Raw genomic sequence first — 21,093 nt, 5'->3', positions numbered from 1 at the left:
GCTCAGCAGGAGCAAAAACCAATTTAAAACCTTAAAAAGCATGAAACCTAAGGCAAATGGCCAAATCACTACACATACATTTATTTTTAATGTGTGCATCTGAAGTAGATGATCATGGCAATCATGATGGCCGTGATTATGCTTTTGTCCTTCTAAAGTGCTTTTGCCTTGCATTCAGGTTATAATCCCTTAAAAAATGTTTTTGGATGAGAGTCACAGGCAGGGTATTAATTCTTAGACTAAGCAGCCTGGATGAACCTCTGCTAACACTAATCATGTACAGGTATCCTTGCTTTTAGAAAGTTCTCTTTATGCCACTTTGCTTTTATGAAAGAGATATTTTAGTACCTGTTTTTACTAACCAAAATACATCCAAAGATGGTTTTCATTTCTACGAAAAAAGGCCCAAACTGGAATATTAAGCATCCTTTCTGCAGCAAGCCCTTAATAGAGGCAGTGCTTACCCCAGTCAGTGAGCGTGGTGCTGGCTAGTGCCTTCCCCAGGAACTACATTCAGTGTTTCAGCATCATGCCACCAGAGCTTTGAATTCTGTCCGTGACCATCTGTGCTTTATCTCCACTTATTTTGTGTAGCTGTTGGCAAAATGTGACCTAAGGTATCAGAAAAGCCTAGGAGACTTATTTTGGGGGTCTGGGAATGTCCAGAAAACTTTCCAGATAAATTAGTGGTAATGGCTTCTTCACCTTAAGCCATTATGGCTTATGAGAGGTTTCATGGGAACGTTACTTTTTCATAACGGGGGAAACCTACATGTTGTGGGGGTGACCGAAGGTCATCTTTTTGATCACTTCTGGCAAAACTACACAAAAATTGTCCCGGAGACATCTCTGAGCCCCCATTTTACAAAAGAATTTATCATAAAGTAAGTTACTTAAGTAATATATCTTGGTATCACGTCATTGAAAATACGGGTCTTCAGCCCTTATGCCTACACTTAATCCAAATCCCTTGTTTCCTCTCAGGGGAAGCAGAGCACAGCTATTGCTTCTGGCTCCAAAAATAGCACTCCATGCGCTGACAGGTTTTGTCCAGAGCAGCACTCTCAACCTGGATTTTCTGAGAATATTAAGCCCTAATTGCCTGAGGGAGCCATTGTATGTGATAAATTAACCTCTCTCCTATGCATTTGGAATGCTGCTAGTCCTCTACCAACCTTGAGAGAATTGAGAACATAATTATTCATATTCTGAAGGGCTTAATTCTCTTACAGAACCCTCACTGAGAAAGAAGGCTGTGTAGGACATGACTTCATTTGGCATTATTGTTTGCATTTTTATAACAGAAGCGTCTAACTCAGGTGAACCTGTACATCAATGAAACCACTGGGAAAGCATCCTTTCATTATCCTTAGAAAGGACCTCATACCTTTGGCTTCTGAGCCCTGGCAAGAAGTTTCAGACTCTAGATTCCCAAGAAGGCATATGGGCAAAGAGCTGCCTGGCTGTTCAAGGTTGGGAAATGGTACATTCCACGGTGAACACAGATGCCTTGTCTCTCCAACTTAGAAAGTTTGTCATGTTTTCCCACCATGATCACTGCTGCAAGAACATGTATCTCTTATATGTCCTCACTCAGTGTGCTATCCTTTCTGGTCTTGACCCTCTTGATTAGTATCTGTATCTGAAGTCTCCCTGACAGTGCTTGGACTCTGAGAACTTCATCGCACATTTATAGCTCTTACCAGGCTAAGGGTACAGAAAGGACAAAAAACAATGAGTATAAGATGGATCAAAGGTCAAGCTTCTTGTTATTTTTACTACTTCTTACTTTACCACTGAATGCTTGGTCTTCTGAAATCAGAATTCAGTTTGACTTCTGCACTTAAGAAGACCCTGGTACATGTGCTCAGTGACTTAAGGATAGTATTCATAATAATACTTGATAGTTTTTATAACTATGTATCTTATACATATATGTCACTTGCTCCTCATTGAACATGAGAAATAGAATTATTTCTATTAGAATTAATAGAATTAATAGGATTAATTCTATTAGAATTAATAGAAATTGTTATTAGAAATTATTAATTTATTAATAATATTAATAGAAATAATAATATTATTAATAGAAATAATATTTCTATTAAATTACTAATAGAAATTTCTAATAGAATTAATAGAATTATTAGTAGAATTATCTCCATTTAATGGATAAAGATACAAACGTTTAAAATGGGAGGCTTCCCCAAGATGAGTGAACTAATATGCCTCCCAGCTGAATCTTTAACTTAGCCTCATTTCACATTTGGACTGGACTACATAGCATCCTCCTTCCATTATCTCCAGACACTCGGCTAACTCTGGAGCTTTACGTGTTCAAATTAATTGTGCAGTCTTGCCTCACTTCTTGCCTCCTGTGTTTGATCCTACTGTTCCCAACATCATTCCACATCATGCCAAGTGTCATTATGGAAATTGTGTAATGACAAGAGACCTTGAAAGAAGAATTTTCATGTCTTTCTCTGAGAATCTCTATAGATTCTTACAGAACAAATCATGAATGTGTGGTAATATCTTTAATGGAATGGTGAAACATGGCATCCATATTTCTGTCTTTACTTTTATTTGGTTGATTTCTAACTGTTACCTGCCCCCCATCCCCTGGCTAAAAATACTATGTAAGCTTGATGATATGAGAACTCCTTAATGAGGCTGAGAGGAAGAAAGGAGGGGATGAAATAAAGTCAGGTTTTTGTTGTCTTTCTTGTTATTTAAGCATGAATGTTCAACTTCATTATGTCATATTAATGACATTTTTGTTCACAAATACTGGATGCTTATTGAATTTGTGGAAGGGTGGACTTCACTGCATTTTATAGTTTGTAGATAACTGTGTTGAAACTGAATTACAGGTTAAATAATTTATATTTTATTTTTTTTTTTAAATTTTTTTTTCAACGTTTATTTATTTTTGGGACAGAGAGAGACAGAGCATGAACGGGGGAGGGGCAGAGAGAGAGGGAGACACAGCATCGGAAACAGGCTCCAGGCTCTGAGCCATCAGGCCAGAGCCCGACGCGGGGCTCGAACTCACGGACCGCGAGATCATGACCTGGCTGAAGTCGGACGCTTAACCGACTGCGCCACCCAGGCGCCCCTATAATTTATATTTTAATGTAAAAGCTAAAATGAATCTGATGTCTCCTGATTTAAATTCCATCTTCCCTTCATAGCCATTCCTATCTCTTTTATGCTCATGAATTCTTATGAATTTGTATTCGTTGAAACCTTTTTGAAGACATTCACATTTTCTGTAATCAAGTGAAGACTTCAATGACTGATAATTTTGACATAATTTTTTTATCTAAGAGCTCAGGAATATATCACAGGTGATACTCACCCCTTTAGGCAGTAGGTGTGAATGTTCTTAAACTATAATAAAAGATTTTAACATAATGATCCTGGAGAACAGAGGTACCTAGAAAACAGTGCTGAGTGAATTTCTCCTGAGGGATGAGTCTGAGGAGAAAGATGAAGGACAAAGTCATTAATAGAAGCATCATTTGTTTTAACAGTTCCCATGCATGAAATTTGCAACTTTGTAGGGGGTTTACAGAATAGTGGGGCTGTTCTAGGCCTTCAGCAAATGTGGCATTTTCTGAGTCACAAAACACCATGATGAGAGCTTTCTTTCTGCCACTGGGTTGATCTCTTGATCTCAGTCGCTTTATGTAGATGGCTAAGATGCTGTCCGTCCATTGTATAAGATTGTTCTTAATCTTGGATGGAGGATGGATAAGGTAGTAAGCATAAATTTCTGTTCTGCCAAGTGTGAAGGTTTTGGAGGAAGGGATAGAGTTTATTTCACAGGCTCCTGGAAATGGGTCTGTGGTGCTGAATGGCCAGCAATAGACCAGGATTTCTTTATCATTTAGGGCTGGCAATACCAAGGGAGGTACTCTATGCAGAACTTTGTGAAAGGGTGGGCCTCCTTATTAGGGGAAGGGGATAACACAGGATCAGAATTTATAATTTATGTACCATGAGTATGATAGACAAGGTCTTAGTCACTAAAGTCTTGAATTTTAAGATGAAGGTGCATCTTTTAAACTTGGGAAAGTCCAATATTAGTTAAAAAATTAAATAATACCTATGACTTCAGGTAACAGAATGTATTACCCAAGGAGCCACTTGGTAACTTAAATGGGTTCGGAAGGTGTTGGATGCATTTATAAACAATGAAGACATACATGGTTCTAAAGAGAAGCTAAGGTTTGATCAAAGAACTGAAACACTAGCATAATTCCAAAGCTATTGCTGAGCTCTTGTACTCTGTGACAGTACTTTGAGGCCCTTTCCATTAGTGAGACTGTGTTAAAATGGCAAGCTCAGTCAAGAGCCTCCTGACATCTCTTATTGGTCCTTCCTCCTAATGTCAGAGGATTAGTAAATACAGGGTATATTCTGCATTCTCTTCCTTTTTCTCTCACCCAAGGCAATGTCTTTAGATCATTTGTTTCCTAAGTATTCACTGAGAAGTTATTTTAAGAGAATGACGGGTCTGTCTTTGCTAAATCCTGGAGGCTGAGGAATTTCAAGCGAATTCCAGAAACTAAAATAGGAAAAGAGCTCATTCAGAATCAGGTATCTGCATCAAGGAGAAAGTTAGCAAGAAAGATTTCTCACTTATCAGGATTTCTCCGGTCTCCTGAGTGAGGGCTGATGATAAGACTATTGATTCTGTCTACCAGGGTGATAATGAGGTGTGACTAATTTAAAAAGAGTGTAAACAGTTTAGTCCATTAGCACTGAATTTAAAAGGCAGAGAAAAAAATAATTTCTAGATAGACCGGTCTAGTTGCTGAAGACCACTAGTCCTTGCACAGAATGTTTACATACAGTATATTACAGCACATAACTGGGGACATTTGACCCCAAAATGTGTGATGATAGATGTTTGAATAGTTTATAGTATAAGATTTTAATCTTATTATTTGAGCATTCTCAATCCAAATTTTTAATGAAAAAAATTATAAAGGTAATATATAAACAAGGTGCGTGGTTAAAAGACAAACAAGCCTACAGATAGCACAGAAATATGTAAAGTGAAAAACAGAGGATCTCCACCACCAATTCCTTATGGTCTCTGCCCCCAAATACATAATGGGGGCTCACCATCAAAATATTTGTAATCTAAAAGGAATGAGGGGCACTTGGGTGGCTGAGTCGGTTAAGCATCTCTGACTCTTGATCTTAGCTCAGGTCTTGATCTTAAGGTCATGAGTTCAAGCCCTGCGTTGGGCTCTGTCCTGGGCATGAAGCCTACTTAAAAACAAAAACAAAACAAAAACTTAGGGAGGTGCCTGGGCATCTTAGTCAGTTGAGTGTCTGACTCTTGATTCCGGCTTAGGTCATGATCTCACAGTTCATGAGTTCAAGCCTCACACTGGACTCTGCAGTGCTGAGCCTGCTTGAGATTTTCTCTCTCTTTCTCTCTCTGCTCCTCCCCTGCTCTATCTCTCTGTCTCTCTCTCAAAAATAAATAAACATTAAACAATTTTAAAATATTAAAAAATAAAAGAAATGATAAATAGGTAAAGAATCAACTTATACGTAAGTCATTTAAAGTAAGGTGGGCATAAATAAAAAAATAAAGTTATAATAAAGTTATCTATGAGTTCCAAAGGAGCTATGATTGTATTCAGTTGGGATGAGGGAGGCAGGGGAAAGGATTAGGGAAGATTTCAGTAAGAAAATATGGGGCGCCTGGGTGGCGCAGTCGGTTAAGCGTCCGACTTCAGCCAGGTCACGATTCTCGCGGTCCGTGAGTTCGAGCCCCGCGTCAGGCTCTGGGCGGATGGCTCAGAGCCTGGAGCCTGTTTCCGATTCTGTGTCTCCCTCTCTCTCTGCCCCTCCCCCGTTCATGCTCTGTCTCTCTCTGTCCCAAAAATAAATAAACGTTGAAAAAAAAATTTAAAAAAAAATTAAAAAAAAAGAAAATTAATGTCAAAATTATCTTAAAAGTATAATAGAATTGCCCCCAGAGAAGGTAGAAAAAGGAAGGACACAGCTGGCAGAAGAAATGATATGAGAAAATGTGAAGCAATGAGCCATAGCTGGGCATTTGTAGAGCATGAGGTGTTGTGAGGAGAGCGGGGATTTTCAAGGCTGGAATAATTGTTTTGGACCTTACTGTGGATAAATTTGAATTGTTATTTAACTTACAGAGAGTTTATGAGGTCGTCAGGTCAATCAAAAATTGAAATAAAGGGTGACATATTCAACTTGCTCCCAAGTTAATTTGTCTGTTGAGCGGACTAAGATAGGTGCCAACAGGTGTCCATTGCACAGAGAATATCAAACAGGCTACCCGTGAAGTAAATGATGACACGGTGGACATGGGTTTGAGAATCACTGTAGCCTTCAGAGAGGTGGGCAGAGCTGGATGAGGTGGCAGCAGGATTCTTGTACAGGTCACCATTGTAAGCAAGAGCCTTGCTCATTCTCCTCTTGAAGCCAGGATGAGCAATTGATTTAGGATTCACATGTTCTGCATCCTCCTTCTCTTTCCATTGCTTTATCCTGGCTGCCCTGTAGGCTCAGCTCAGTCTTATCTTTTTCATGAAACCTTTCCCAATATTTCAGGAGACACTGGCAACTCTCCTACTTGAACTCTGACTGCAGTAACAAGTAGCCATTAGCCTCCTTTTGAAAGTTAAACAAATGGCCCCTCAGAGGAACAACAACAACAAAATAATCTGAAAACGTAAGTTATTCTGTCATAGATATGTAATATTCTTGGGTTTTTTTGTTTTGGTTTGGTTTGTTTTTTTACAAGCTATAAAACTCAGAAGGTAGGGGCACCATGTTGCCTGCTCTATCCATTGGAGAACGAGGAGAAGCTTCTGAACGGTGGAGAAAAGTGAAGCAGACATGAAAGGGGCCAAGATGAAAGGCAGAGACAATGTTCTGCCTGAGACCCACTCACATTTTGATCTTTGAGTTACATAAAATATCCCACAATGCTTACAACACATTTCCTTGTTTGTGACAATTTAAGTCAGAATTCTATCACTTGTAACCCGAGTAATCCTAACAAATCTAATGAGCATAGTTGTTTGTTTGTTTGTTTGTTTATTATATTCCTTAACATAGATGAGAGAATTGCTTTATTTAAAAACAAATGAGAATAACATCCATAAACTGGAAGAAATCTTTCTCTACTTCTGTAAAATCATAGAAACATAAAATCTCTACCTTCTTAAAATTAGTTATTGCTCTTGAAAAATAAATCTACACTCAAGATGAACTAGAACAGGTTTACATGTAACTAGATTTTATAAATGTGTTTTTTCGTCATAATTTATTCATGAAAATGGTAGCTTTTTCATGTGAAAGAGCAATTAATTCTGGGTTGAGAAACTGACTGCCATCACTGTAACATGCAGGAAAATCATACCAATTAGAAGGCACTTTAACTGAATTATTGTAGCAGAAAACAGTTTGGGTTGCAAATTTTAATCTCATTACTCTTATTTAACCTTCATTAGAGGCGGACTCTGCTTTCTCGCTGTCACCACTGAATTCAGAAGTGCAAATCATATTCTTCTTTAGCAAGGCTTCTTGAAGGGAAAAGAATTATAGGCAGATTTAAGTTATATAATACCTGCCACCACTAAATTCTAAGGTATCCAAGAAGCACCTGTGTAATTGTTTCTGTCATAGCTAGCACTTGAAATGATGGCCACACACAATGATTTGAAAGCATGTGCACGTAGGAAAAAATCCATTCAATATGCCCTTTCAGGCTCTCATTTATATTTCCAAATGTCTGTGCTTAATGGTGAATTACAATAAGAAGTTGGGAAACTTCCTTTGTGAGATTTTGATTGACTCATTTCTCTTTTAGAACTACGGAGAACAAAATGTTTTCGCTTTGTTTCATACAAATGTTTCGCCTACAATCAGGGTGTCTCTGTACAACTATTGGCTTCATGAAATCAGTAGTACTGATATTATGATAAAGTTCTGGCAAATATAGCTGCAAGTAAATCTAATTAAACTCCCATCATTGTTTAGAACATTAGGGAAAAAGAAAGGTTTCAAGGCAGTGATTTGGTTTTCATAGGTACGTGGGAGTCCCCCGTCTGACGGGCCCCTCTTGAATAATTAGTAAAGCTCCTCAAAGATGTACCTGCATAATCTGCTCTCTCTTTCATTCCACCAAGTGTGAGGGCGGGCACTGTTTAACCTGAGCAGTATTTGAAATACATCACAAGCATTGAAGTGACATCTAAACTATTCCAAAGGAAAGGCTAATTATGAATTCCTGGAGAAAGAGCAGTGTGTTGGAGTTCAGTAGCGCCTTTCATCTCAAGAGCTTACACGTACGTGACAGTGAACTTGAGTGTCACACCGACAAGTAGGAAAACAGCCTCATCAACAGCCACTGATTTACCCTCATGTTTTGAAGGAAGGAATTCCTCTAATAAACAAGTTGAAGAACCCCTGCATAAAATAGAACAGAAATAACATTTTAGCTTATTGCACATTGAGCTCTTCTGTTCTAATACTTCTGACCCAGGCTAGTTTTTCACCAAATGTCAGATAAAAGGAAAAAATAAATAAAACATTTTCAAAATCTCAAAGTAAAATCTTAAAATGATTTAACTTGCACTTTTGCTCTAGGTCTCAGAAAAATCAAACATGTGCTATAAACAAAAATTCAGTGCTTCCCCCTGCCCCACCTTGTGGGCCATATACTTTACATATTAACAATACAAAAATGAGTAAGGTGAGATTTCTTTTTTTGGAAGTTCACATCTGAGGGAGAACAGAGAGATGTAAGATAGTAATTAAAATGTGAAGCACTCTGTAATAGAGGTCTAAAACTTTTTTGAACAAATTGAACCATGGATATTCTCAAAACTACTTTGCAAGAGATAATTTTTACTCTTTAACAAATAGAGATTTAGTTCGGGTCGAAAAAAAGATTACTTTTGCAAAGAGTACTCAATCTCAATTCAATTTTTTTTCTATTTTTTACTTTAGAGAGAAAGAGAGAGAGAGAGCACAATCAAGGGAGAGGGGCAGAGGGAGAGAGAGAGAGAGTATCCCAGGCATGATCCCTGCTAGGCGCTGCGCCTGGCGCGGGGCTCAATCTCATGACCCTGGGATGATGACCTGAGCCAAAATCAAGGGTCAGACGCTCAACCAACTGAGAAACCCGGGTGCCCTGTAATTCAGTCTTTTGACCCTCTAAATTTCAAGAGGCAAATTCATCAAGAAAATATGAGAGCAGGGACATTTTCACTTTGTCAGAAAAGAATGTAATTCATTCCCCCCTTTCTTCTAAATATTATTTTTCATAGTTTACTTAGTCCTTGCTTATATGCAAAAATATTCTTCCTGACATTTCTTCTAATCAAATCTGTCTTTTGAGGGGCAACACGAACCCAGTCTTCTATTAGAAATCCAAGAGAGAGCTTGTCCATAGGTACCTCTGTCTACTTCGTGATTGGTAGTTGGTTGCCTCTAATAAGTATTTGGCATTTGACCACAGCTGTCTTTGCCAGCCCGATTGTCAAAGAAAGAGAGCAGGCCTGTGGCTTCCTAGTATAATGATGAGAGAAGAAACTTATGTTGATGAGGATGATGATGATGAGGAGGAGGAGGAGGAGGAGGAGGAGGAGGAGGATGATAGCAGTATTATGGGTACACATTTAATTAGCATTGATTCATCAATCCTCACCCCTGATAAGATGTATACTATTAGTATTATCTCCATTTTACAGATGAGAAAACTGAGTCTCAGAGTTGTAAAGGAAGTTAACCTGTTCATACAATTTGCAGGTAGCACAGCCAGGATTCAAACAAATTTGGCCTCAGTTCATGCTCTTAATCCCTTTGCTATATGCATTGAAATTAAAATGTGCTGACAGTTGGAAGCAATTTGTAAAAGTTCCTGATCAATTTAATGGGTTCATCTATTTGTCTCTGACAGGGAACAGGCTCTTTTATTTATTTATTTTTTTAAGTTTATTTTGAGAGAGGGTGAGAGAGAGTAAGCAGGGGAGGGGCGGGGCAGAGAGAAGGGGAAAGAGAATATCCCAAGCAAGCTCCGCACTAATGGTGGGGCTCAAACTCACTAACCATTGAGATCTCAACCTGAGCCGAAACCAAGAGTCAGATGCTTAACTGACTGAGCCCGAGCCACCCAGGCACCCCAGAAACTGGCTCTTTAACTTAAGTGAGGAAACTTACCCAGTTCTGAAAAGTGATGATTATTTCCAGACTTCAGTGATTTTGTAGCTGGAAGAAATCTTACAGATCACATGCCTCTAACTTCTTGTTTGAAAGGTGAAGAAAATAAGACTCAGAGAGAGCCTCAGTGACCAGGCATGCCCAGTGACCAGGCATGCTCAGTGTTCTGTCATCCCATGCTGAAATTTTCCTCACCTTAGGGCTTGAGAGTGAACACAGTCTAACCCTTCACAGCTCAATGGCACACTGATGAAGATGACAGATGACAGACTGATTGATCAATAGATGGGTGTATGTGTATATATCTTCTTTTGGAATGTTGGAGCTATCTGAGAGCTATCTGAGTCTTTTGACCTTAAATTTATTTTTTTTATTTTTAAATGTTTTTTTCAATGTTTTTTAATTTATTTTTGGGACAGAGAGAGACAGAGCATGAACGGGGGAGGGGCAGAGAGAGAGGGAGACACAGAATCGGAAACAGGCTCCAGGCTCTGAGCCATCAGCCCAGAGCCGGACGCGGGGCTCGAACTCACGGACCGCGAGATCGTGACCTGGCTGAAGTCAGACGCTTAACCGACTGCGCCACCCAGGCGCCCCTTGACCTTAAATTTAAATCGTCCCACAGAGGTTTAGTATTTATTGGAGTTACTTTATATATTCTCTTGTCCCTCTTGCTGCCTAGCTTTCTCTATTAGTTTCTCTGCTTTTAACATTCTGTTTTTCACCGAAGTTGCCACTGCAAATAGTGGGAAAGCAGATAATCAAGTGTGTTAAAACCATGCTTAATATAAAAATAAATACACTCCAAGTGAATGCTTAAGGAAACTTTATTAAGTAAGATGGATATGTTTTTTTACATGTGGCTTTTGGGACTGATGTTACCTTTTAGAAACCAGATTGTTTTTGTTTTTGTTTTTGTTTTGTGTTTGATTTGTTCTTTGTTCCTTCTAGGTCATGGTAAATAATCTTCATGGATAAATAATACCTGAATAAAGATAAGAACAACTGAATACCTTTTGATGATCACATTTTCAGTCTAGAACACGCATCCTCTTTTTACGTGGAGTTTAATTTTTTTTTCTATTGTGGAAATTATGGCTCAGAAAAAAAATTGAAACTTTCAAAATAAAACCACAGAGCTCACTTTCAATTCCCAGTTTCCTAATCTCATTCCTTTGGGATCCAGTGAACTGAGAGGCGGTGCGACTTTGCAGAGAAAACACCTCTACTCATAGCAATGAACCTTAATTCATCCCCCACCAGAGCTGATTGTTGCCACATCCTGGGGTGTTGGAGGTACTAATGGGTGTCAGAAGTTTCCACATCTGTCTAATCTGACCTACTTTAAACCCTTAAACTGATAATCCAAGGGTTTACAGGCTGCCACTATACATCGCAGAACAGCTTATTTTCCATTCCTGGACACTGTCAGGTGAACAAAGGGCAAACAGTAACAAAACAAAAAGTCATAAAAGTATAACTATTTTCAGTTTTCTATAGTTAGATGAAATGTGTTCGTTATGTGAAACGATTTAGCTGTTGTTAGGGTCTCTGGAGGGCCGATTATAACACCTTCATTTTCCGAATTCCGAACCAGTTGAGAACCACAGCTAAAGCGTAAGGCAGAAAGAAATCACAGCATCAGCTGCGTTGCAGGTACAGCTATTATTGAAGAATGTTCATGCACACATAAACTTTAATCCTGAAACCCAGTCCTCATCAGTCGTACTCGCTCACTCGGGCAGGTCTCTCACACAGCAGAGTTAGATGTGGGCTTCCCAATGGAAGGAGGATGGGCCCACAACCAATTGCTCATTTCCCAGTTCTTCTGCCTGATCAGTCAGCCCAGGCCTGGAGTGGCAGGTGTGAGGAGCAGAAAGGTGTAGGGAACTGAGGCAGTGGTGCTCCCTCTGAAGAAAAACAAAAAACAAACCAAAACATGGGGAGTGGAGAATAAACATCCCTCAGCATTGAGGGTACATGTGGATATTTGAAGTCCAAGCTTTATTATCTGTGTATGGTGCTTTATGTATGTTGTATCATTTAACCTTAAAATCATTACCCCGGCCCAGCCCCAACCCCACCCTATGAACACTGTAAAGGAGTAATTATAAATATTATTATCACCACTTACAGGTGACAAAGCAGCCTTAGAGAGGTTGCTTACTTAGCTCAAAGCAACATGGATGGTCATAAGAAGAGCTGAGTCAGAAACCCATTCTTCCCACTTCTCCAGTTTCTGGTGAACAGTTTCTCATGTTGATAAGTGTGAAAAATACTCATCCAGGCAAATAAAATTTCTTATTTGAAAACCATTCTGAAGCTGTGTTGGTGAGAATTTGGCAATTCACTGTTATAGGGTTTAGACTGTGATTTTTGTTAACTTTTTATTTTGGAATGATTTCAAGCTTTTAAAATTAAAACTTTAAATATTTCTGTTTAAATAATTAAAATAAATCATTTTAATGTTCATTTATTTTTGAGAGAGAGACAGAGCATGAGTGGGGGAGGGGAAGAGAGAGAAGGAGACACAGAATCTGAAGCAGGCTCCAGGCTTGGAGCTGTCACGGCACAGAACCTGATGCGGGGCTCGAACCCATGAACTGTGAGATCATGACCTGAGCTAAAGTCAGACACTCAACTTACTGAGCCACCTAGGCGCCCCTAAATAATTTTACACAGAAAAGATGCAAAAATAGTTCTGAGAATTCCCAGATGGGCTTTACTCAGCTTCTGCTAATATAAACATCTCATAGAATTCTAGTAAAATTACCAAAAACAGGAGATTGATATTGGTACACTATTAACCAAACCACAAACCTTACTCCGATTTTACCACTGTTTTCAGTATTGACTGTGACTTTTTTTTGAGGACAGCAACTGTATTACATTCATTTTCATTTCCACGGTGCCCATCAGTAAGTCTGATTTAGGGTTGGTGATCCCAGCTGTTTGTGGAACGAGTCCGTGAATGACTGGATGTTGAGCTCCATGACACCACTTCTGTGTGTTTGTGCGTATATGCGTGCCACAGGTTTAGAGACACACAGCGGTAATGATTTGCATGAATGTTATTCAGAACTAAATTCCACATCAGGCTTTGTAAAGCACAGTTCTTTAAAACCGTGAAAACTTCTCAAAAGCAGGAGATAGTGTACTAATCAGACTGAAACATAGATACGGTGGAAATGGGCCGAGAGCTACAGTGCTGCGTGCATCTGATCATGCGGGTACGAATCACCCTTGAGTAAATGCCTGGGCAAGAGAAGCCTCAGTTGCTGGCAGTTGGTCCTGCTTTTCAGGGTGGGTTAAAGTTCACAATAAACCAAATCATAGAAAGTCTCTTGCTTGAAGAGGAAATCCACACAGACACTTTTAAGGTTTCTCTTTTCTTTTGCACTGAGTTCCATAGAGAAAACATTAACGAAGGGAGAATTTTGCTATTACAGTGGTTTCTGACAGCTTCAAAAATAAACACTCTTTTATGTCGACCTTTATAACCAAAGAATGTGAAACCAGGAGAGAGAGGTGCTATTCAAAGCACAGAATTCCTTTTAGTGGCTTAATGGAGTTTAAAGTGGCCACTTTGCTTACTGTTTTCTCCATCGTCTTTTAACCAAAATAAAATATCAATATGATGAAGTGTAGAAAGGCAAGAATGTGGTATTATACTCAGTTGGGGAAAACTGGTGTAATTGTTACAAGAACTGATTTTTCTAAAAAGTTCAACTTTTAAAGGGTTTTAATTATTTTGTTACAGATGGAAGACGTCATAGCACGCATGCAAGATGAAAAAAACGGAATTCCTATTCGTACCGTCAAAAGCTTTCTTTCCAAGATACCTAGTGTCTTCTCTGGTAAGTGTGTATTCGGCACAGCACTCTTTTCTCCAGCACCTTTGACATGACTATTAAAAAACAATTGTAGCCACTGAGAATGGAAACTCTCAAACTCATGTATTCACCAACTCCTTGTAAAATACTCATGTCAACATCACGTTGGATCCTTGGAGTGACAGTAAAACAAATCCAAAAGACAAAAAAGAAAACAAGTAAAACTCGTGACTTTAATTGACTCTGGGTCAGTTGCAAAGACATAATGAACAAATGTGAAATGACAGAAGATGATATTAAAGATGATATGAAACAATATGGTATAGCTTATATATAGGGATCGAGAGCATGAAAAAATCAATGAGGAGTCAGGAGTCAGGAAGGGTTTCCTGGACAGCAGAGGCGAGCTGAGTTGGAAAAGTGAGGAGTCCTGTCAGCCTCAAGCCCCCCAGCTGTGTGTGCAGAACTGGGGGTGACCAGGGTGAGGATGTGTAGAGGGAGCAATGTGTGGAGGGGCTGTAGAGAGGGAGCAGGCAGACTTGGGTCAGAGGATGAGGGTCTTGGAAGCCCATCCAATGAATCTAACTGTGACGTGTGGAGAATATGGAGACACACTTTAGACTCTCACAGAGCACGTAGGCGCTCAGGGTGAATTGGTGTTCAGTGGGGGCTGCCTGTCACTGTGGTAGGTCTAAGGCCTGTGTAGGAATAGTTTGGGTGCCAACATTCTGATATCCAGGAAGTGAAGGCATAGAGAGGATGCCTTCATTCAACATGAGGATTCAACATGAGGATCTGTTGAATAACTGGGAATATAAGCTTTAGGGGATATGACCCAGTGGTGTTGGTTTTGTTTTTCACTTGGGTGGCTGTGAGACAGAGGACTCGTTAACAGAAATAGGCAGACCCCACAGGTCTGATTAAAAGGGACTAGAAAAAAGCCTAGAGACATGGATAGGAGTAAGTTAGAAATCTATGCTCTGGCTCCACGAGAATGAGGCTGTGCGTGAGCTGTGGGGCTTGGGCATGCTGGGCCTGGGCAAGCACAGCTTGGAGAGGAGGCAGAATCAGACAGGCCAGAGCCTCCACAGTGAGTCAGTAGGCTGAGGAGGCTGGTGCAGAGCATGTGGACGAAGGGTGTTGATGGGGCTCCTGAACAAGAGTTGTGTGGTGCTTCGTCGTGAACAAGTGTCGAAAGAAGAGCAATGGTTTTCAGCCTTGGTAAGAGGGTAGTAATTACCAGACTGCAGATAGGTAGGCCTACATGTTTGTGTCAAGTGGCTAAATTTTCTCTGATGGAAAGGGAGAGAGAACAGGGACCAGACAAAAGCTGCAATAGAATGGGGGCGCCTGGGTGGCACAGTCGTTGAGTGTCTGACTTTGGCTCAGGTCATGATCTCACAGTTTGTGAGATCTAGCCTGGGAAGGGCTCTGTGCTGACAGCTCAGAGCCTGGTGCCTGCTTCAGATTCTGTGTCTCCCTCTCTCTCTGCCCCTCCCCCCCCCCCATGCTCTGTGTCTCTCTCTCTCTTTCAAAAATAAACATTTTTTAAAAAGCTGCAATAGAATGAAATTTGCTCTCACAAAATATGCCCCCTTTTTTCTTGTTATTTCCTTTCATGCCCACTTTGTTCCAGTTCCTTGTTCTTTGACAATAGCCTATATTGTTTAACATCTGGGACTGTACTCCATCTCTTCCCTTCTCACCATCTCACTTCCCCACTTCTGGGTCCTTCTGACTGCAGAATTTTGTCCATTCTTCAACTGCTAGTTCAGGGAGCTCTTTGGAGAAAATCATCCTGAGCTTTCATTATCTGTGCTCTCAAAAAAAAAAAAAAAAAACAACAAAAACAAAAACTTGTCTTTTTGCTTCTCTAATAGCTGTTATTATGCTCTACTTTGTCTTATAAGGTTTTTTGGTTTTTTTTGTTTGTTTGTTTTTGTTTTTTGTTTTTGTTTTTTGGGTTTTTTTTGTTTTATTTTTTTTGTTTTTCTGGTTTTTTTTTTCATGTGTCCTATATCCCCTAGGAAATATTTAACTTACAGTCAGGAACTTAAAGTTAACTTTACATCCAAATGCAAATACAAAAATTACTCATGTTTTGATGACCTATGAGAGAATTTGCCTCCTTAAATATTCTAATACGAGGGTTACAACCCAAAATGCAGTTAGATTCTAGGCAGATAAATGCTCTAAGTTACCTACCCATCTGCCCTGGGAACTGTGGTCAAGTCAACAGGGCATGGCCTATGTAAAGGCACTGCAGTTGAGGAATTCTTAATGACAATATCCATAAATGAAAATGGCTGAACAAGAAAAGTCTAGCCCATCAGATTAAGCTGGGCTGCACGTTTGAGTTACCCACTGTAATAGTAAATCTAAAATTTTTGGTTGACTTCTTTGAGGAGCAGTACCTCATACGATTCCATAAAAATTCATACTATTCTGATGTAGCATCCTGTTGGAAGAACTCTTGCTTGACAATATTAAGATCTTAATTAAAAAGTAAAATTGGAGGGGCCCCTGAGTGTCTCAGTTGGTTAAGCGTCTGACTCTTGATTTTGACTCAGACCATGATCTCACAGTCATGGGATCAAGTCCTGCATTGGGCTCTGTGCTAGGCATGGAGCCTGCTTGGGATTCTCTCTCTCTCCCTCTGTCTCTCCCCTGCTTGCACTCTCTCTCTCTCTCTCTTAAAAAAAAAAAAAAGAAAGAAAAAATTAAGGTAAGATTGGACATATAGATGAAGAATGTTCATTAACATAAAACAACAATGGTAGTTACTACATAAAGAGAATATCCGTGACATTTTCATATTAATGTAATTAGTTTCTAAGTATCATTCTGTGTTTCCTGGGAACTTTTCAGGAGCTCTCTGCCTCACAGGTTTAATGAGATGTTTTTCTATAGATTTAATTGGCATAATAGTATTATGTCTAGTATTTACCAACCTCTTCTTCTTCATATCCCCAAATTATAATGGTATAAAGCCTCATCTGCTTGACTAGCAGTTTTTGGTATTTGTGGTAATTTTTCTCCCCTGATATTTCTTACAGTGATTTGGGATTAATTCCTGTGTTCTTTCGTGGCCCCGGTTGACACCTGCTGCTTGCTCTCCTTCCTCTGTCTGCCTCTCCCTCTGCTCTCTAGGAGGGCCCCATATTCTACTGCAGAGCTCCTAACGAAACAAGGAATCTACTAGCTTCACGACCCTTAGCAGAACCAGAAACCGGTTGCGATGAATGAGTGATGTCACATGTGAGAGGAGGGTGGCGTGATTGTTGGGAGTCTGTCTTGTGTGGACTGTTCCACAAGGGAAACGTGTCTCAAGTATTGTTAGCCCAGCTCTTTCAGGTCACCCGTTGATGCTCCCTAAAGTCTTGGTGCTCAACACATGGTCGCTGGACCAGTTGTGTCAGTATCACCTGGAAACTTACTAGAAACAGAGTGTGTGGGCCCACCCCAGACCCACTAAATCAGAACCTCAGTTTTAACACCAAAGCCTAAGAAGTGTGCCTTAAGAAGGGCACTGGAATGAGTTCTAGGCCACACCTGTGTTTCATCCAGGGCACTGAGTGCAGTCATCAACTTGCTTGTGCAAAATTTTCTCAGGCTTTCAAGGGCTCTGATTATTATTATTTTTTTCTTTTCTACAATCTGGCCTCAATCGAGCCTATCCCCGTCCTTTCTGAGGTTACATATGATGATATAGAAGCCTTTGGATTAGGTAGAGAAATGATTACTTACATACTACTTTGTTAACTTTTGAAAAATATAAATTGAGGATATTTACATCATGTTCATTACATTGCTTATGACAGGGTCCATGGCATACACTTCTTCTATAATAATACTAAGAAAATTTTGTCTTTGATGATAAACTTGACTTTTTCCTTTTGTAAAACAAAAAGAAATGTGTAACTTCTATTTTCCTTTTCTTGTTTTCTCTAGTTTCTAGAAAGCTCATTGCAAAATTGAACATCTCATTGGTACTTTCTCACCTGATTCATCACTGACATATCCACCTTCTTTTTTCTTCTAATTGTTTTTATTTTTGTCTGTCTTTTCTTGCTGCTGTTGTTTTAATCTGGTGTGTGTGTGTGTGTGTGTGTGTGTGTGTGTGTGTGTGTGAGAGAGAGAGAGAGAGAGAGAGAGAGAGAGAGAGAGAAACAGAAAGACTAGTGGGATTAACATTATAAATTGCTTCAAGTCATGTTTTAAAGATAGATAAGGAATAAATCCAGAAGTATCTGAGAAGTGTCCGTGTACTTAGGAATTGTTTTGTCCAGAATCCTCACCATTTAAGTGGGGCTACATCTTGCCTTTGAACTCAAACTCTCCATCACAATATAAAATGAAAGATGAAGCTCAAATAATACTGCATAAAAGTATCATAAAAGTGCTCATTGCCTTTTTATACAATTGCATCTTCAAATTGGACAAAAATAACTATGAAGCTAAAAATATAATATTTGCAGATTTTGCTGGGGATTTTCTCTGAATGAGTCTCATAAAACTTACTCCTATGATGTAACTATTGCCCTAGAATTCATATCCTGTAACTTCCAATGTTTATTCATCTCTCACCTGAAAATCCTTGGTAAAGCAAACTGTGACACTGATATCAGCCACAAATCCTTTGTGTTTAAACTCTGAATGGAAGCAGAATATAGATCCAAATCCAGATGGAGCACAAGTTTGTGAATAAGAGGAAATGATTAATTTTACATTTTCCACAACATTTGGTCCATCTTTGATAGTATTTTACTCCTGTACCATTTACCTTTGACTACATGCATATTTGAATGAATTGAAAAACTGACTACATAGTTTTTTAGTTGCTTAACAACAAAATGTTGAAATGGGGCTTTTTTGAGTGCTTTATTTCTGGAAAATACATTACATTTTAATAATATTGAATATTATTTGGATGTAGATTTTTTGTTCATTCACAATCATGGACATTTATAGAGTTTAAGAGTCTAATAAGAATAAATAGGATTTAAGTCCTGATGAGATAAATAATTATTTGTTCAATATTTAATGTTTTAAGAGTTTGAATCATATGTTGGCATTTTCTTTTTAATAATAACGGTTTCTTTTATAAGGGTTTGTTATTTTGGTTTTATATATTAAAATAGCAACTGCTTATGTATCATATTAACAATTACAATAGCTTCTAGCTTTATATTAATTATATATTATATAGTTTTATATATTTAATATATATTTTAAAATATATATAATGATATATATATATATTTAATATATATAATTATATATTATATGTTTTATATATGTTATATTAATTTTGTATATCATATATATAATGGATGAAAAACATTTATTTCTACTTTCAAGGAAAATGTTAGTAATTTGAAAGCCTACTATCTGGTTAGTAGCTTTTAGTATATCAGTTTTATTCCTTATAACACTTGAAGGTAATTAGGAAATAGGGGGTTAGAGAGTTCAAGTTTTTAGTCAAGTTTTGCAGTAAGCAATATTTGCTTACTAATATTCAAACCAAGATCAGTTCAGCTCAAGATCCCACTTCCGTTTTGCCAGCGCTGTGGGTTTCCCCATAAGTTTCGTCCTTTGCTAGAGCCTGTGTTTTTTCATTATGATGAATGAACACATATCAGAATCTGTAGGATTCTGAGTACTGGGGACGCTTACATTTATCTCCCAGCATGTCCTCATGTCCTCACTCCAGGTAAAAACTGGAATGATTGACAAAAAGACCTGAGCTTTTGTCTGTTTTACCTCTGGGGACCTTCAAGACCTGGGGAAAACAGCTGCATTTTCTTTGCTTCTAAAACACAGAGGTTACCCGTAATGATGTCAAAGGTTCCTTTCCACATACATTCTAGAATTCAGAGAACCCAGTGTGGGGGAAAGTGTGTGAAAAGGATTACTGGAAGAGAACACAACAGAGTAGACTATTCATGAGATAGCTAGACTGATGAAGCATCAATGGAAATCTTAAAGATATTTTCTCCCTCACCAGCGCCTCCATGCCCATAGCTTTAATGACAAACTTTATTTATTCCTCTGGTACAGATCTTTTCTCAGAAACTCAACATATTCAACTCCTTATGCAATGCATGTCCCAAAGAAGCCTCAAACTCAACGTGTCACATCTCTTCCACAAATTCACATCTCTTCCACAGCCCCTTCCCTGTTTCCTGACTCAGGAAAGATGGCATATGCCAGAAGTATCAGAATCACCTTGGAGTCACCTTGACCTCTCTTTTACAGCCCTTTCTTCTCCTACCTATTTCATTAACAAGTCTTGTTACCTTTTTCTTCTAAGCAGCCATCAAATCTGTTGGCTTTTTGCCGTCTGCTCTTATATTGCTATAGGTCCATACTGTCATCTCCACTCGTCTGAATTATCACATTGATTCCTAATTGGTTTCCACATCCACTCTATGCCGTATCCTCTCTTTCTCCGCACTGGTATTTTCAAGTTGCAAATCTGATCCATTTAAATCCTTTTCTCATTTTAGAATTAAGATAAAATCTTGAACAAGATTCCCAACAGCAACATAGTTCAGCCCCTACCTACCCATCAGACTCCATCTCTCAGAGGACTCTCTCTTGCTCCCTTGGTTCTAGCCGCAGGGGCTACTTTTCATCTCCTACACGTCACCATGCTCCCTTTTGCCATGGAAGATTTCCACTGCTAGGCCTTTTCCTCGTTTTTTTTAGAATGCTTCTTCCTCTTTCCCCTTTTTTTCAATTTAGACCTACCCATCTTGGGTCTAGGCCAGTTTCCTTTCTTATCTATTCTCATAAAATGAGACTATTTTCTTTTGGAGTACTTTATTCTATTGCATAGTTATAAACTCATTAGTGGTAATATTTGATTAATGTCTATCCTCCAGACAATACGGTAAACTATAAGAAGGTTCCATATGCTCAGTTTTGTAACCCCTGCACCAAAAACAATGTCTAACATAGGGGTGTTCATTAAATATTTGTTAAGTGGATAACTAATAATAGTAATTATAGAGGAGATATTTGCATTCATATG

The 21,093-nt window shown here is 38.8% G+C and overlaps 1 protein-coding gene across 7 annotated transcripts in view; it reads left to right on the top strand.

Moving 5' to 3' along the window:
* RGS7 (regulator of G protein signaling 7) overlaps window positions 1-21,093 on the top strand; it is a 525,076-nt gene that overhangs the window by 242,769 nt on the left and 261,214 nt on the right. For 6 of the 7 annotated variants that reach the window (XM_086694015.1, XM_086694013.1, XM_086694010.1 and 3 more), the window contains exon 3: window positions 13,985-14,081. In XM_086694015.1, the coding sequence (XP_086550141.1) occupies window positions 13,985-14,081 (97 nt within the window). Of the gene's footprint in view, window positions 1-6,606; window positions 6,728-13,984; window positions 14,082-21,093 lie in introns of all 7 variants that reach the window. The other variant, XM_086694016.1, reaches the window with a different exon arrangement.

This window comes from Puma concolor, chromosome E4 (assembly GCF_028749965.1).
Source record: "Puma concolor isolate L17-30 chromosome E4, mPumCon1.1.hap2, whole genome shotgun sequence".
NCBI lineage: Eukaryota > Metazoa > Chordata > Mammalia > Carnivora > Felidae > Puma > Puma concolor.
This window is presented reverse-complemented; position numbering and strand designations above follow the sequence as displayed.